Source organism: Heptranchias perlo, chromosome 36 (genome assembly GCF_035084215.1).
Source record: "Heptranchias perlo isolate sHepPer1 chromosome 36, sHepPer1.hap1, whole genome shotgun sequence".
In the NCBI taxonomy this organism is placed as follows: domain Eukaryota; kingdom Metazoa; phylum Chordata; class Chondrichthyes; order Hexanchiformes; family Hexanchidae; genus Heptranchias; species Heptranchias perlo.
The window spans coordinates 18,525,878-18,544,293 of record NC_090360.1 but is presented as its reverse complement, the minus strand read 5'-3'; the positions used below and the strand labels follow the sequence as shown (position 1 = coordinate 18,544,293).

General features: G+C 45.7%; 1 protein-coding gene across 3 annotated transcripts in view; it reads left to right on the top strand.

Moving 5' to 3' along the window:
* Positions 1 to 3,855: 3,855 nt before the first annotated feature.
* Positions 3,856 to 18,416, top strand: part of LOC137304164 (CUE domain-containing protein 2-like) — a 59,967-nt gene continuing 45,406 nt past the window's right edge. The window contains exons 1-4 of one of the 3 annotated variants that reach the window (XM_067972667.1): positions 3,856 to 3,953; positions 9,413 to 9,477; positions 11,452 to 11,558; positions 15,653 to 15,796. In XM_067972667.1, the coding sequence (XP_067828768.1) occupies positions 11,485 to 11,558; positions 15,653 to 15,796 (218 nt within the window). In that variant the 5' untranslated portion in view covers positions 3,856 to 3,953; positions 9,413 to 9,477; positions 11,452 to 11,484. Of the gene's footprint in view, positions 3,954 to 9,412; positions 9,478 to 10,926; positions 11,039 to 11,451; positions 11,559 to 15,652; positions 15,797 to 18,416 lie in introns of those variants that run through there. The other 2 variants (XM_067972669.1, XM_067972668.1) reach the window with 2 other exon arrangements.

The following is an 18,416-nucleotide window of genomic DNA, read 5'->3' as shown; positions in this document are numbered from 1 at the left end:
TGTTGTCCATTCCCTGGCAGGTTTCCTTCCCTGAAGAACCAGCTGGGTTTTTAACGACAATCCAGGCTGCTCTGAATTATTCCAAAAACAGGGCCTGGCGACAAACCCTCACCCCTCCCACCCACCCCACCACCCCCCTCCCAAAGCAACATTGGCCCATTTGTCTTTTGACAAGTGGGACTTCACTCTGGACCCTGGAGCTATAGATTCTGTTTGGATTCTATGAGGGGCTTTATTATCAGGCAAAATGTGCAGGAGCCTCCATGTATTATAATTAGTTGGCATACAGCTATTACAGAGATCTTCAGTCAGTGCGACTGCATAGGTATGAGAAAGTAGAGAAGGAAATTACATTTATATAGCGCTGTTCATGACCCCAGGATGTACAAAGGTGCTTTACAGCCAATTAATTACTTTTGAAGTGTAGTCACTTCTAGTGTAGGGAACGGTGGCAGCCACTTTGCAATAAACAGCAATGAGATAAATAACCAGGTAATCATTTTTTTAAAGTGATGCTGGTTGAGGGATAAATATTGGCAATGTCACTAGGAAAATCACCTGCTCCTCTTCAACTAGTGCCATGGGATCTTTTACGTCCACCTGAGAGGGCAGACGGAGCCTCAGTTTAACATCACATCCAAAAGACGGCACCTCCGACAGTTCAGCACTCCCTCAGTACTGCACTGGAGTGGGACTTGAACCCTCAACCTTCTGATTCAGATGCCTCTGAGTCAGAAAGTAGAGGCAGCCTTGGGGAGAAGTCCCTTCTTGTTTTCCATGAAAGATGTTGCATTGATTTAGTTATTATTCTACCTGCATTTCTCCCCTGATTAGCATGATATTTAGAAATTGTGGAAGTGAATACTTATGTTGCCACAGGGAACAGGAATTGTTTGGGAAGCTGGACAGTTAGGGAAATAAGTAGAGTTTTGGGAATCAATGCATGTTTGTTGGGGTGAGGGGTATCATTTCTCAACAATTGTGAAACATACAAATATACTAAAATGACAGGCAGAAAAAGACCATGATGCCTGGAACATCATAACCAGACACTTGCCAACCCCCCGCCACAAACCCCCATTATACCCCCCCCCCGAACAAGCCCCCCCAACCCTCCCCCCCCTCCCCCCCCAACAGGCCCCCCCCCGCAACCGCAGGTTTGTAATCTCCTGGGAGATGCAAAAAAAACCAGAAAAACCCAGGGCCAATATAAGGGGGAAAAAAACCTGGAAAATTCCTCTCCGACTCCCTCAGGCGATTGAAACCGGTCCAGGAGATCACATGGGCCGTGCTTACATTTTCTGTTAATCCATTTACTTTCTATATGATGTGATCTCTGCCCCAGGCAAAAGCCGGTCCATCTCCTTCTGGAAGGCAGAGAGTCAGCACCCACTGCACCAACCGGCAACGCATTCCAGAGACTCACTGCTCTCTGGGAAAAGAAGAACTGCCTAACATTCAGTCTATTCCTACCTCTGTGTAGTTTAAATGCATGTCCCCTGGTCCTCCCCAATCTGTCAAACTGGAATAATCTGTCACCAGGCATGCAATCCACCCCTTTCATTATGTTATGTACCTCTATCAGCTCTCATCTAAGTCTATGCTACTCCAAAGTAAATAGACCCACCTCTTTAAGCCTATCTGAGTAATTAATGTGCCTTAAACATTGCAGCGTTAATGATAAAACCTTTACGGGTACATTTGTTGAGGCTCCACTCCCAGTGTAGAGCCTCACTCGACAGGTGCGCGGATCGGAGAATCGGATCTGACGATGCACCAGATTCCCAGCGCTCCCGATTTTCCGATGATTAATTTTGATGACCGGAAAATCAGTGGTGCCGTCAATCTCCATGCCCAATTCTCCAATCTGCGCTGCTATCAAGCGAGGCTTCGTGCTGGAAGGAGAGCCTCACCACAATTACCCACTGTAAACTTAAAAAAAAACAATTGTCAAACCTTAAATGAGCAGAAATGTAAAGTGCAGTTTTAGAAGTACTGAACAGCCCTTCTATTCATTCTGAATAACTTCACTGAAAATCTGAAAACTTTTGGCCTACTGCCTTGTTCCCTGGCGACTGTGAGGTTGTCGGCACCAGCCCACTGAAGTCCTTTCTGAACAGATGTATTTTAAGTCTTTGCACCAAATGACATGTTTTAGCCACCAGTGTAACAGAAAAATAATAAGAAAAGAGATGCCATTCAGCTTCTCAGGGTTGTTTCTGTAGGAAGTAAAATGCCTACAGGCATAAACACAAAGGGACACAAATTTGTGAGTGGGAGATTTCCAAAACTCTTTCTTCTCCTCCCTCTAAAGACTCAAGCTGGAGTACAGTTTCACAGGCACTAGTATCTCTCTAATATCTTAACTAAGTGGCCATTCTGCATATTGGGAGCCTGTAGGTCAGTGTCGGCAACCCCAATCCTGTCTTCACTACACATCTACACCAATATGGTTTTTTAGTAGGGAGTCACACGGCGGTAATAATAATGACAATAATAATAATACAACAATAATGACAACAGCAAGCATTTATGTAGTGCCATTAACTTCTCAGAGGCGTAAACAAATAGCAATCGGAATTAGGAATCTTGGCTGATTTTCTTCCCATTAATGGGATGCTCAGGCCAATTATATTGCTCCTAACTGCCAGTTTGGCATAGTTAGCAGCACTCTTGCCTCTAGGTCAGAGGTTGTGGGTTAGAGCCCCACTCCAGGATATAACTAAGCTGACACTCCAGTGCAGTACTTAAAGAATGGTACATTGTTGGAGGTGCTGTCCTTCAGATAATAACCAAGATCCAATCTGGTGGTTTGGGTGGAGGTTAAAGATCACATAGCCTATTTGAAGAAGAGTAGGTGTTAGCCTTGACTTAGCAGTAGCACTCTCACCTCAACAAAGGTTGTTGGTTCAAGTTTGAGCACTTCAGTGATACAGTTTACACACATAATGACAGTGATTGCATTTCAAGTGCTTTGATATGTGCTAACGCACTCAATGAATACAACACTGTTGTTTCTTATTACTGCTGCCCTGGCTAAGATCAGCTAAGTCAGTAAAGACCAGGGATTGAACCTCGGTGAGATCTTTCTGGTCAGTGTGGCTCAGTAATACAGCACATAGTAAGCCTACCCAGTAAGGATGTAAAAAAGAAAAACGCCAATGTTGGGAATTATAAATAAAAACAGGAAACACATGATAGGAACAGGAGTAGACCATTTAGCCCCTTGAGCCTCATGGCTGATCTGTACTTCAACTCCATTTCCCTGCCTTTGATCCATATCCCTTGATACCCTTACCCAACAAAAATCTGTCCATCTCAGTCTTAAAAATTTCAATTGACCGCCATCCACAGCCTTTTATGGGGTAAAGAGTTCCAGATTTCCATTACCCTTTGTGAGAAAAAGTGCTTCCTGATTTCACTCCTGAATGGCCTAGCCCTAATTTTAAGATTGTAACAAAGATTTCTATTGACAGATGCTGAGGGACCTGCAGAATGTTTTCAGCATTTTCCATCACTGACAGCTTCTCCTTTTCTCTGCCGTTCCTTCCGCTGCAATGACGGCGGGTCGATGTCACCGATGACGTCATCCAGAATAGCCCCTATCTGCTGCACGGCTGGGCGGAAGGACGCGTCAGTTTCGAATACTGGCGGCCGCGCGCGCGCGCGGTGGGTGGGTGGGTGGGGCTTGTCGTTGCGGTGACGGCGGACGCGCGCGCGCGCGGGGTGGGTGGGGCTTGTCGTTGAGGCGACGGCGGCCGCGCGCGCGCGCGGGGTGGGTGGGGCTTGTTGTTGTGGTGACGGCGGCCGCGCGCGGGGTGGGTGGGGCTTGTCGTTGCGGTGACGGCGGCCGCGCGCGCGCGCGCGGGCGGGGTGGGTGGGGCTTGTTGTTGTGGTGACGGCGGCCGCGACAGGCCGAACATCGGACGGAGGATTCGCAGGCTGCGTGCGGTGTAAGTGCTAAACGGGAGTGCGAGGCCTCGGGCCTCGGCTCAGGGTTTCTCCTTGGTGTATTGGAGACAGCGGGGGAGGAGAGAGGGATAACCCTGGGTGACGTGAGGTGGAGAGACCCCGAGGTGGGGGGGAGGGGAAACGGTTTCGTTAATCGTCCAGCGAACCTGAGACCGGTGAATTTGTGCAGCAGTAAAGGCTGGGCCTGCAGCCTGACCCTGCTACCAATCCCCTGTATAAGCCGGCTCTGATTCCAGGGGGTTGGTATCTTTTTTCATGCCCAAAATCAGATGGGTTTCCTCGGGGGGAGGGGAACACGATTCTAGGAGTGTCCTTTTTGCTGCTGATGCAAATTCAGTCAGGTCACCCACCCATGGGTGCTGGGGTTTCCAGTTTGAGAGCAGCCAGAGGTGGTGGCGTGGGACGTTTGAAGAATGGCAGCCAGCCAGTGCCCCGTTCAGGTTTCAGATAATTGGCAAAAGAACCATAGGGGTGATGAGGAGAATTTGTATTTTACGCAGCGAGTTGTTATGATCTGGAATGCAGTGCCTGAAAAGGTGGTGGAAGCAGATTCAGTGGTAAATTTTTAAAAGGGAATTGGGTAAATACTGGAAAAGGAAGCATTTGCAGGGCTATGGGGAACGAGCAGAGGAGTGGGACTCGTTGGATAGCCCTTTCAAACCTGGCACTGGCGCGATGGGCTGAATGGCCTCCAGTGCTGTATGAAATCAATAGGCTGGATGTTATATAGCGGAGATGGATATATAAACAAAATTGCTAATCTTATAAGCGGGGCTGGGTATGTCTGTTATTAACAGAGGCAATGTTTAACACATGACTGGTGCATCCTCCAACCCAGGTTGGTTGTCCTGCATGTAAGAGCCCCGATGGTTAATTTTAGAAGGCTGTTCAACCATAGAGGAATTAGAAGCTAATCTGATTCTGCCTTCACCTCCTGTCCACACAAGTACACTTCCAGCAGGGTTTGTTGGGATACCGATCAGGCTAACTCAGCATAGACCTGGGATTGAATCTGGGATCTCTCTGGTCTCAGGATTAGAGCTGCATCGCATGGACAGTTTCTGGGTCAAAGCTGAACCATGGAGTACCTTCATCTAATGCCTGCCCCTCATTAGGTAACCAAGTTACGAGGAGAAGCTGGGAATGTTTACACTGGAGATGCGAAGGCTCAGGAGTGATCTTACAGAAGGAGTCAAGATCTTAAAGGCTATAGACGAGGGAGACATCAATATGTTTACTGTAGCTACAGATTCTACACCAAGGGGGCATAGCGTCAAACATGAGACGGAGGTTGAAAAGACCGTTTAGATTTAACTACTTCACACATGGAATGGACCAGCAATGGGAGCTGAATGTGTTGGCAAATTTCGAGAGAAAGTTGGATAAGTGGGAAACTCCAGGATGCTTCTTGTGTCCTGGACAACCACATGTGCAGGAAGTATCATCAGCTGGAGGAGCTCGAGCTCTGGGTTTTGGAGCTTGAGCAGTATCTGGCACCTCTGTAGTGCATCCATGAGGATGAGAGCTACGTGGATAGCAGGAGGTGGTCACCCCGCAGCTCAAGAGTGTGCAGGCAGAGAGAGTGGCTGACTGCCAGACAGATATGGAGGATCAGGCGGGTAGTGCAGGAATCCCCATCGCATCTCGCTGTCCAACCGTTATTACTGGTGAGGGCGTTGGATCCTCTGAGGAGTAAACCAGAGTCAAGTCCACAGCACCATGGCTGGCTCAGCTGTACAGGGTGGAGGAGGAGGGAGGTCAGGAAAGCAATAGTGATCGGGGATTCAATAGTTAGGGCAACAGACAGGCGCTTCTGCAGTCGTGATTCCAAGATGGTATATTGCCGTCCTGGTGCCAGGATCCAGGATGTCACTGAGCGGCTGCAGAAAATTCTGAGGGGAGGGTGAACAGCTAGAGGTCGTGGTCCATATCGGTACCAATGACATAGGTAGATAGAGGGATGAGGTCTTGCAGGCAGATTTTAGGAAGCTAGGAAAGAGATTAATAAGCAGAATCTCAAAGGTAGTAATCTCTGGATTGCTCCCAGTGCCAAGCGCCAGTGAGTACAGAAATAGGTGGACCGGGCAGATGAAGGCAGGTGGTTGGAGAGATGGTGCAGGAGGGAGGGCTTTAGATCTCTGGGGCATTGGGACCGGTTCTGGAGGAGGTGGGACCTGTACAAGCCAGACGGGGCCGGGACCAATATCCTCATGGGGATGTTTGCTCGTGCTGTTGGGGAGGGTTTAAACTAGCTTGGCAGGGAGATGGGAACCTGAGCATAAATTCAGAAGGGAAAGTAGCGAAGTTGGAAATGGAAGGCAGAAAACTAGTGAGTGAGTTTGGAAGGCAGAGGAAACAAAGGCTAGAAACAGACAACAAAGGAGTTTGGCAGTGCTTAATGGTATATACCTCAATGCAAGGAATACAGTGAATAAGGTGGGTGAGCTGAGGGCACAGATAGACATGTGGAAGTATGATATCTTAGCTATTACTGAAACATGGCTTAAAGAAGGGCGGGAATGGCAGCTTAACATTCCTGGTTACATGGTTTTCAGACGAGATAACTCCCTCGAGATAGAGAGGGGGATAAAAGAGGGGAGGGGGTGGCAATATTGGTTAAAGAAACAATTACAGCTGTGATGAGGGATGATATGTGAGAAGGATCATCCAATGAGGCCATATAGGTGGAACTGAAAAACAAAAAAAGGGGCAATCACACTACTGGGAGTGTACTATAGACCCCCAAACAGTCAGAGGGAGTTAAAAGAGCAACTATGTAGGCAAATTTCTGAGAAGTGGAAAAACAATAGGGCAGTAATAGTAGGGGATTTCAACTACCCTAATATTAACTGGGATAGAATCATTGTAAAAGGTATAGAGGGTGCAGAACTCTTAAAATGCATCCAGGAGAACTTTTTTAACCAGTACGTATCAAGGCCAACAAGAGAAGGAGCAGTTCTGGACTTAATTTTAGGGAATGAAGCTGGGCAGGTGGAAGGGGTATCAGTGGGAGAGCATTTTGGTGGTAGTGATCATGATTCAGTTAGATTTAGCATAGTCATGGAAAAGGACAAAGATAGACCAGGAGTAAAAGTTCTCAATTGGGGAAAGGTCAATTTTACAAATGTGAGATTTGATTTGGCAAAAGTGGACTGGAAGCAGCTACTTGAAGGTAAATCAGTGTCAGAGCAGCGGGAGGGGGAGATAGTGAGGGTTCAGAGCAAATATGTTCCCACAAAGAAAAAGGGTGGGACTCCCAAGTTTAGCACCCCCTGGATGTCAAGGAGCATACAAGGTAGGATAAGGCAAAAAGGGGAAGCCCTTGTCAGATACCGAGAGCTCAATACTGCAGAAAGCCTAGAGAGGTATAGAAAAGTGCAGGCGTGAAATTAAACAGGAAATTAGGAATGCAAAGAGGGCGCATGAAAAAATACTGGCAGGTAAAATCAAGGAAAACCCAAAGATGTTTTATAAATACATAAAGAGCAAGAGGATAACTAAGGAAAGAGTAGTGCCTGTTAGGTTATCTTTTTTGTCTCTGAGTGGAGGCAGGAGATGTCGGTATGGTTCTTAATGAATACTTTGCGTCTGTCTTCACAAAAGAGGGGGACGTGCAGAGATTGAGGAGGAGGAATGTGAAATATTGGATGGGATAAGCATAGTGAGAGAGGAAGTATTAAGGGGTTTAGCATCTTTGAAAGTAGATAAGTCGCCAGGCCAGGATGAAATGTATCCCAGGCTGTTAAGAGAAGCAAAGGAGGAAATAGTGGAGGCTCTGACCATCATTTTCTAAGCCTCTCTGGCTAAAGACGTGGTGCCAGAGGACTGGAGGACTGCTAATGTTGTACTGTTTAAGAAGGGAGAAAGGGATAGACTGAGTAATTACAGGCCAACCTCGGTGGTGGGCAAATTATTAGAAAAAATTCTGAGGGACAGTATTAATCGTCATTTAGAAAGGCACAGGTTAATCAAGGACAGTCATTATGGATTCGTTAAGGGAAGGTCGTGTCTGACTAACTTGATTGACCCACCTTGTTACCTCCTCAAAAAATTCAATGAAGGTAGCGTGTTTTATGTAGTCTACGTGGATTTTAGCAAGGCTTTTGACAAAGTCCCACATGGCAGACTGGTCAGAAAATAAAAGCCCATAGAATCCAAGGGAATGTGGAAGTTGGATCCAAAATTGGCTCAGTGGCAGGAAGCAAAGGGTAATGGCTGAGGGGTGCTTTTGTGACTGGATGGCTGTTTCCAGGGGGGTCCCACAGGGCTCAGTACTAGGTCTCTTGCTTTTTGTGGTATATATCAACGATTTAAACATAAATGTAGGAGGCATGATTAAGAAGTTTGCAGATGATACAAAAATTGGCTGTGTGGTTGATAGTGAGGAAGGAAGCTGTAGTCTGCAGGAAGATATCAATGAACTGGTCAGGTGGGCAGAAAAGTGGCAAATGGAATTCAACTGGAGAAGTGTGAGGTAATGCATTTGGGAGGGCAAACAAGGCAAGGGAGTACATAATAAATGGTAGGATACTGAGAAGTGTAGAGAAATTGAGGGACCTTGGAGTTCATGTCCACAGATCCCTGAAGATAGCCGGACAGGTAGATAAGGTGGTTAATGAGACATGCGGGATATTTTCCTTTATTAGCTGAGGCATACACTATAAGAGCAGGAAGGTTATGCCAGAACTGTATAAAACACTAGTTAAGCCACATTACAGGAAAGATGTAATTGCACTAGAGAGGGTACAGAGGAGATTTATGAGGATGTTGCCAGGACTGGAGAATTTTAGCTATGAGGAAAGATTGGATAGGCTGGGGTTGTTTTCTTTGGAACAGAGGAGGCTGAGGGGAGATTTAATTGAGGTGTATAAAATTGGGGGGCCTAGATAAAGTGGACAGGAAGGACGTATTCCCCTTATTAGAGAGGTCAATAACCAGGGAGCATAGATTTAAAGTGATTGGTAGAAGGAATAAAGGGGAGTTGAGGAGAAATTTTTCACCCAGAGGGTGGTGGGGGTCTGGAACTCATTGTCTGAAAGGGTGGTAGAGACAGAAACCCTCATCGCTTTTAAAGGCTACTCGGATGTGCACTTGAGATGCCGTAACCTACAAGGCTACGGACCAAGAGCTGGAAAGTTCTTTCTCGGCCGGCATGATGGGCCGAATGGCCTCCTTCTGTGCCATAATTTCTATGATCCAAGGTACCAGAAGAAAAAAATTGATTTGGGGGTTTGAGATGTATCATGCGATATGATTTTTCCTAGACTGGAACTGGTCAAATGGGCCGAGGGTTTTTTCCAATCTTGTATATTACTATGGTCCTATTAAATATTCACATGGCCCTATAAAGGGTAGATCTAAAATTACAGCTACTGGGGATGATTTGCACATTGCAATTATGTTTTTTTTTAAAATTGAGTCTGTATCTGTCTGTTTCTAGCAATCTGATTGGTGGACCAGGTGACTAATATTATTCGAGCAGTGGTTACCGGGGACCAATCAGATGTGAGTACTCTGCTGCCCTCTTATATTCCCAAGTAAGAAGTTCAGCCAAAAGTAAGAGTGTGAAACATTGAGAATAGAAACTACACATTGAATAGCTGGCATAAGAGTCATTTTATTATATAGTCAGACTTTAATCTGATGGATTTATCTCAATAAATCAAAGCAATAACAATTGAGCATTTGAGATCAAGATTGTTCCACCATGGATCTGTAGGTAAAATGAACTCTGGCTGAATTTCCCTGGCACCTTGCTCCCTCCCAGGCCTCAGCAATCCACTCTTCCCCCGTCCCCATCCTAAACTCGTGCTTTCTCTCAAGCGTCCCCTCCTGTAGTTGTTCTCTGGGCCGCAGATGGGGGAAAGCGAGGTGACCCTGGTTCCTTCTGATGCCCAGCTGGCTGTGTTGCTGCAGCAGCTGTTGGATGTCAGACAGACAGAGAGAAGCCCAGTCCTCTGCTCCCAGCTTGTGTTACCCACAGCTGTTGCTGCAGCTCTCAACGACTGCTCAAGTATGACAGTGATAAAGACCATCTGACTCTGGGTAGAGATCTACCTCAGCCCAGGGTCCAGCCCCCTGCCACTGGCTTTCATCTTGACATCCAAGGAGCAATGAGAGCATTTCTGTGGCAGTCACAGGGTGCAAGCCTGGCTTCGGGTCTCTGGGGTGAGAAGTAAAAAGAGATCAGAGGAAACCTACAGACGAGGCAGGAGCCAGAGGAAAGGGGGGAGAGAGAGAGTTAGAAAGAGATGACAATCAAGGAAAGGATGAGAAGTTTTCAGAAAGTGAATGGAAAACAAACAAAGACTGAGGACAAAGCATTAGAGTGGAACATAAGTAGAGAGACGCCCTCGTTATATTTATCGGAGCAGTGCCATGGGAGATCAACGAATATCAATTCACCTAATAAACACGAATGTCCCTTGGATGGGCAGCCTATTGGTCCGTGGTAACCACGTGACAGTTAATGGCTAATCCATCGGTCACATGGATAACACAGTCTATGGTGAGCGTTGCTCTCCCTCCCATTCTTGCCTGGCCCTGCTCCCTCTCCACGACTACTCCCACTCAGGGTCCCTGCCTACCTGTACTTCCTGTGGAAAAGATGATGTTTGGCAAACTCCTTCCCCAAAATAGATTGTCTCCTTCAGTGATATTTAAATTCACTGGGCATAGAACTTCAAAGCAACTCAAAAGTTTAGAATAAATGAGTTTGATATTTTTATTGGATGGGAGGGGGGGTGGGGAGGGAAGAAGGGAGTGTGTAGATAGGGGATGGGATATTCTGTACCCTTCTCACTTTTTGTACCACTCTTCTAGTCCTAAGCATTGATATCAGGCTGCTCAGGGTGATTCTGAGTTCCGGCTCCTTCTTTCTCCCAGTCCAGCTCCGTTCTCATTCTCTTTCCCCCCGCCCCCCCCCCCCCCCCCCCCCCTCCTCCTCCAGCATAGCTGTTCACCTTCCAGGTTAACCTCATTCCAGGTTAACACCCGTCGGTGCCTGCAGAGAAGACTGATAGCAGTGTAGCAAGGAAGAACTTGACTTTTGGGAGACGACTAGAAGGTTAGACTTTGGTGATCCCAATAGCTCCAAATGTGGTGTCCGTAAACATCAGGGAATGGGTTGACAGCTGTAATTTGATCACTTGGTCTTCATTATCACAGTTTGTGACATTTGGGTGTCTTGACTGAATTCTACCTTTTATAACCACTTTGTGCAGTGAATTTTAAATGTAACACTCTCTTGGCATCAGACTGTTAACACAGAAATAAAGTCATGATGTGTAAACATTTAAATATAAAGACATAACATTTTAAAAGAACCATCCAAATTTTCATCCAAAGATTTGGCATCAGGCAAATGGTTGTCGGGGGAGGAGATAGCAACAGGCATTAAAACGGGGAATCATTCTGGTGTTTTAAGTTAAGCCCTTTTCCATTTCAGTGTGACACCCCTGAACTGTCCTGTTTCCGTAGGTGGGACCTTGTTACTCTTCAGCTGTTGGTACCATGGCATTGGAAAAAATTATCCACGACTCGCTGGCCCAGTTTGTTCACTTGTACGTCCCCGATGCTGATCTCAGGTGGGTGATAAAAGAAAGGAACGAACTTGCATTTATATAGCACCTTTCACGACCTCAGGCCATCCCAAAGTGTTTTACAGCCAATGAAGTACTTTTGAAGTGTAGTCACTGTTGTAATATAGGAAGCACGAAAGCCAATTTGCGCTCAGCAAGATCCCACAAACAGCAATGTGATAATGACTAGATAATCTGTTTTAGGTGGTGTTTGTGGGATAAATATTGGCCAGGACACTGGGGAGAACTCCTGCTCTTCTTCGAATAGTGCCGTGGGATCTTTTACGTCCAGCTGAGAGGGCAGCCTGGGTTTAACGTCTCATCCGAAGGACGGCACCTCCGACAGTGCAGCGCTCCCTCAGTCCTACATTGGGAGTGTCAGCCTGGATTTTGTGCTCAAGTCTCTGGAGTGGGGCTTGAACCTACAACATTCTGACTCAGAGCGAGAGTGCTGCCCACTGAGATGGTGACAACTTTCACATAACCAAACTCGTGGAACCACCAGAAAGCAGGATCAGTATCTGCTGGGTTAGACTGGTGCACCAACGTACCTAAACATACTCCGGGATGCATTTATGTAATTCATAGAGCTGGCGTTTGTGAACCTGTCTTTTATCTATTCCTTGTGTGGTCGGAGGGGGCGGGGGTTTTGTATGCGTGTTCACAGAAAGTGTCCATAGCTGCGCTTCCTGGATGTGGTCACACTTCAAACAGAAGATCCATGGTACAGATGTAGAGCTTTGAGACACTTTTCAGAAGGTCCAGACAAAATGTCTGGTCTGAAACAGTCATGGAACAGTTCTTGCAGATTGGAGGGTGGCAAATGTAACCCCATTATTTAAAAAAGGAGGGAGAGAGAAAACAGGGAACTACAGACTTAGCCTTACATCAGTAGTAGGGAAAATGCTAGAGTCTATTATAAAGGATGTGATAACAGGGCACTTAGAAAATATCAACAGATTAGACAAAGTCAGCATGGTTTTATGAAAGGGAAATTGTGTTTGATAAACTTACTGGAGTTTTTTAAGGATCTAACTGGTAGAATAGATAAGGGAGAACCAGTGGATGTGGTGTATTTGGATTTTCAGAAGGCCTTTGATAAAGTCCCACATAAGAGGTTAAAGTGCAAAATTAAAGCACATGGGATTGGGGGTAATATATTGGCATGGATTGAAAATTGGTTAACAGACAGGAAACAGAGAGTAGGAATAAATGGGTCTTTTTCGGGGTGTCAGACGGTGACTAGTGGGGTACCGCAGGGATCAGTGCTTGGGCCCCAGCTATTCACAATATATTTAAATGATTTGGATGAGGGAACCAAATGTAATTTTTCCAAGTTTGCTGACGACACATCTAGGTGGAATCGTGAGTTGTGAGGCAGATGCTAAGAGGCTTCAAGGCGATTTAGACAAGTTGAGTGAGTGGGCAAATACATGGCAGATGCAGTATAATGTGGATAAATGTGAAGTTATCCACTTCGGAAGGAAAAACAGAAAGGCAGAGTATTATTTAAATGGTGATAGATTGGGAAAAGTTGATGTACAAAGGGACCTGGGTGTCCTTGTACACCAGTCACTGAAAGCAAACATGCAGGTGCAGCAAGCAGTTAGGAAGGCAAATGGTATGTTGGCATTGCAAGAGGATTTGAGTACAAGAGCAAGGATGTCTTACTGCAGTTATACAGGGCCTTGGTGAGACCATACCTGGAGTATTGTGTGCAGTTTTGGTCTCCTTACCGAAGAAAGACTATACTTGCCATAGAGAGAGTGCAGCGAAGGTTCACCAGACTGATTCCTGGGATGGCAGGACTGTTGTATGAGGAGAGATTGGGTCAACTAGACCAGTATTCACTCGAGTTCAGAAGAATGAGAGGGGAACTCATTGAAACGTATAAAACTCTGACAGGGCTAGACAGACTGGATGCAGGGAGGATGTTTCCTCTGGCTGGGGGGGGTTCCAGAATGAGGGGTCACAGTCTCAGGATACGGGGTAGGACATTTAGGACTGAGATGAGGAGAAATTTCTTCACTCAGAGGGTGGTGAACCTGTGGAATTCTCTACCACCGAAGGCTGTGGAGGCCAAGTCACTGAATAATATATTTAAGAAGGAGATAGATAGATTTCTAGACACAAAAAGCATCAATAGGTATGGGGAGAGAGCGGCAATATGGTATTCAGGTAGAGGATCAGACATGATCATATTGAATGGCGGAGCAGGCTTGAAGGGCCGAATGGCCTACTCCTGCTCCTATTTTCTATGAATCATTTATCGTTGGGTCTAAGATTTATGTATTAAATGCATAGATTACAAACAGTCTCCTGGTGGGTTAAATAAAGAATTTGCTTTTATGTAGTGCCGTTCATGATCCCAAAGTGCTTCACATCCAATGAAGAATATTTCAAGTGTAGTCACTGTTGTAATGCAGGAAACACAGCAGCCAATTTGTGCACAGCAAGGTCCCACAAACAGCAATGAGATAATGACCAGATAAAATATTTTTGGTGATGTTGGTTGAGGGATAAATGTTGGCCGGGACACTAGGAGAACTCCCCTGCTCTTCTTTGAAAAGTGCCACTGGATTTTTTACATCCACCTGAGAGGGCGGATGGGACCCCGGTTTAACGTTTCATCTGAAATTCGGCACCTCTGACGGTGCAGCACTCCCTCAGTACTGCACTGGAGTGTTAGATTATGTGCTCAATCCCTCAAGTGGGGCTCGAACCCATGACCTTCTGACTCAGGTCAGAGTGCTACCACTGAGCCGAGGCTGATACCCTGGCTAACTAGTGTCCAGTTTCACCGTGTGACCATTTAATGGTCAGTGTGTGCTGATGTAGCTAATTGCAGTTGGGCACCAACTGAGGTGCTATAATTGGCCAGAGGTTCAGGAGGGGAAGTTGTTTCTGATTGCTGTCCAGTGGACCCCTGTTTCATAGTTTGCCAACACTTATTTTCTGGGGAAGATTTTTCAAGCTATGAACAGGTGTAAGAAATAATTTAGCTCCATGAACGTGTAAGGGAATAGATGGCGGTTGGTGAGTTTTTTAAGCACTGAAAAGAAACACAGGATCAAGTTAATGGGCCAGAATTTGGTGTCAAAATAACGGTGAGACTAATGGCGCTCACTGTTATTTATGCGTAAATGGTTCAGCAACTTCAGGCGAGGGACAGATGTGCGGTTAAGCAGAAATCCAAAGGCTGTTGACTGAGGTGCGTCGCTCCACCGTTAGCGCGATGCCGCTTTCGCAAAGCTGTCTGCCTCACCATTGAAATGCATTGAACGGCACAAAGTTCCTGTATTTGCGCAGTAAGTATAAACTAAACTTGCCACAGAATGGTAAGTCCTGTCCGTTCCAGTCTAAGGACCCTTTTAACAATGTGCTAAGTGTTAATTACTGCCAGTCAAACCTACCTGGCACTGAAAATTAACTATTACAAGTGTGGAGTCTCATTCCTTCAAGTATTAATCTTTGGAAATTTAAAAAATGTCAAATTTAAAATTTTTTTTTTACTTTTCCTTTCTGACTTTTTTCTCTCTCTTAATCCAATCTTTCTTTCCCTCTCTTTCTCTTTCTGTACCTAATTTGACGTTGAATTTACCCACTCTAATTTACACTTCCTTCTCAGTCCTTGCGTTGTTTATTTCTCAGTCCTTCAATCTATTTGGTTAAGGAGATACACAGTTGCTTGCCCTGTTCACTCAGGTCCCCGATGGCTTGTTTCTGTCACTGACGTTATCAGCTCGCACTTTCAGCAACTTGCCACGCAAAAAAATTAAAAACCTAACCATGTAGGGGCAGGTATAACTAATGGCAGACGCAGTTAGATGCCCTGCTACAGGAAAATCTGAGACATTGTCTTAAACTCGTCAGACATTTGTACTTCATATTATAATTAATATTTGCTTGAAATAATCAAGTTGTAGGTGTTCAAATGATCTGGACAGTTGGGGTAAGAAAGAGACCGGTGAAGTAATAGTCAGGTTACTGGAAATACCGTGCACACTCGGCTATCCACATGCTGCACAAAGTATGTACTGGGACTGCGCCTTGTACTGTGGTGGAACAATCCTGCCAACATTGTGTTTTTGCCCCTACAGTGTGATGGACGATGTAATTCTCTCCTACATCACTGGTGTGCTGGAGGAGCTTGGATCTCCAGACTCGTCTGAAGAGAACTTTGATGTGGAAATGTTTGTGGAAATGATGGAGGCCTACATCCCAGGCTTTGCAGAGATAAGCAGGTAGGGTATTTCTTGCACTTGCAACAGATTTCAAGTAGTTGGGTAGCATGCTAAATCCCTGGAGTTTGTGAGGAATCCTGTGGAACCTACATTATTATTAATTATGGGGGGTAAACAATTGATCAGCCTTAACATTTTGATATGAAAAATTTAGGGAAATAAAGCTTTATTCTTCCCATTCATTTTTTGGCATTTAAAATCTTTTGTTCTTTCCCAATTTGCTCACCTCTCCTCTCTTGAAGGTGCAGACTCTAGCTCGCCATGGCTCAGTAGGTAGCATTCTTGCCTCCGAGTCACAAGCCACAACCTCTGTGGGTTCAAGTCCTACTCCAGAGACTTGAGCACATAATCCAGGCTGTTACTTCAGTGCAGTACTGAGGGAGTGCCGTCTTTCAGATGAGATGTTAAACAAGGCCCCGTTTGCCCTATCGGGTGAGTCCCTAGCACGGTTTTGAAGAAGAGCAGGGGAGTTCTCCCCGGTGTCCTGGCCAATATTTACCCCATGGCCAACATCATTAAAACAGATTATCTCGTCATTTTCTCATTGCTATTTGTGGGACCTTGCTGTGTGCAAATTGGCTGCTGCGTTTCCTACATTACAATAGTGACTACACTTCAAAAGTAGTTCATTGCCTGCAAAACGCTTTGGGATATCGTGAGATCGTGAAAGGCGCTGTATAAATGCAAGTCCTCCTTTCATTCTGGGCATGGCAGCTCACCCAAGTGGTCATTCTTCATACGCGAGCAGCTCGTGTTGGTAAACTATTCGACTATGGAGGGTGCCACAGCCAAACCCATCCACGGATGTGCAGTTTCTAACAGGGGCCACCGGATAGTAATGAGGAGTGGGACTCATTTATTTTTCCTTTCCCTTGTCCAAGGAGTAGATCAGTTACCTCATCACAACCAGGGATGAAACCTTTGACCTTCTGGTCTGTTTACCTCAGTACCAGATCAGGCAGTGCCGTTATTCACTCAGCCATCAGGCGAGCATTAATCATTCTATCCTCAGAGGCAGGGGGCTCATGTTGGGCTAATATCGAACAAGGGCAACAAGGAGGAACTGGTAAATTGTAAGCTTGACTTCAGTTATAGGCAAGTTGCTAGAAGGGATCATTAGAGATACTCTATATGACCACCTGGACAAAGGAAGAGTTATTCAAAACTCTCAACATGGTGATGTCTTCCAAACCTGGTGGATTTTTTTGAGGAAGTTACTAGGTTGGTGGATGAAAGAAGCTGGTTGACGTCATATACCTAGATCTTCATAAAGCTTTTGACCGGGTGCCACGCAATAGGCTACTTTTATGAGCGAGAGCCCTGTGGGAATGGAGGGCAGATCTTGCATTGAATAAGGAATTAGTTCCTTTCCTGTAGGCAGAAAGTTGTTCTTAATGGTGGTGGTCCTGTTTGTTGTCCTGTAAGGATCGGTATTGGGATTAATGCTCCTCACAATTTATTAATGATCTGAATGAAGATGTTGGGGAACTGTCTGTACTTTAGTGGATGATAAAAAGATTCCTGTGAGTGTGAGAACCTGGATGAGAAAAAACAACTAAATCGGATGTAATAAGAATTAGGAGCAGGAGTAGGCCATACGGCCCCTCGAGCCTGCTCCGCCATTCAATAAGATCATGGCTGATCTTCGACCTCAACTCCACTTTCCTGCCCGATCCACTAATGGTAATGGGTGATGAAGTTATCTGCTGGCTAGACTGCTGAAAAAGATGAATGTGAGCACCAATAGAAGGAACTGGAGAAAATCTGCAATCCCATCATCACAAAGTTGTACCGGGGGTTGGTGGGCCATCAGGAGATTTTTCCTGGTGCTGGTAGTGCTCCTTCTGGTGCAGGTGCAGCATCTGGACCAACAATTGAGGTGGTTAATTGAAGAAGTGCACAGCATGTCTACAGTCAGATCTTGATGTGATGGGGGAATGGACCCTGATCTGGCAGATGACATTTAATATAGCTAAATGTAATGTTATGCACAAGGGTAGGACTAGCACCAAGCATGTACGTACCATGCAGAGCGCCAAACTGAAGTCTTGGGTGTTATATAATTCATGAGTCTCTAAAGGTGCAGGAGCAGTGCCGTGGGGCTATAGCAAAAGCAAATAGAATATTAGGATATACAGTTAGGACAATCCAATATAAGACAAAAAACATTCTGTTGTCCTTGTATGAGACATTGATTAGGCCTCATTTAGAATATTGTGTCCCATTTCAGCTCCCTCACATGGTGGGTGATATAGAGGCCTTGGGAAAGGATGAGAATCTTTATGGTTGTTCACAGCGTGTAATTTCCCTAGAACCAGGATTGGCCAAGTGTGTGAAGGATGCAGAATGAAGAAGAATTGTTAATTTACGAATAGTTTCAGATTGATCATGCTCGTTCACTGTATGTGGATTCAGTGTACTCCCCTAAGCCCCCCACCTGTTGCAGCGGAGAAGCCAACACTGTCTCCTTGTGGTGATGTGGACGGTTGTTCCATTTTATGTTGGTGACGGCCTTTTGCCCCCCTCACCCTCGAGCAACGGGATACATGTTAGTTCCTGAACTCCTAGCGTGGCTGGTTGCTACCCCACCAGGTAAAGGAGAGAGTTACCTGCTGTTGCA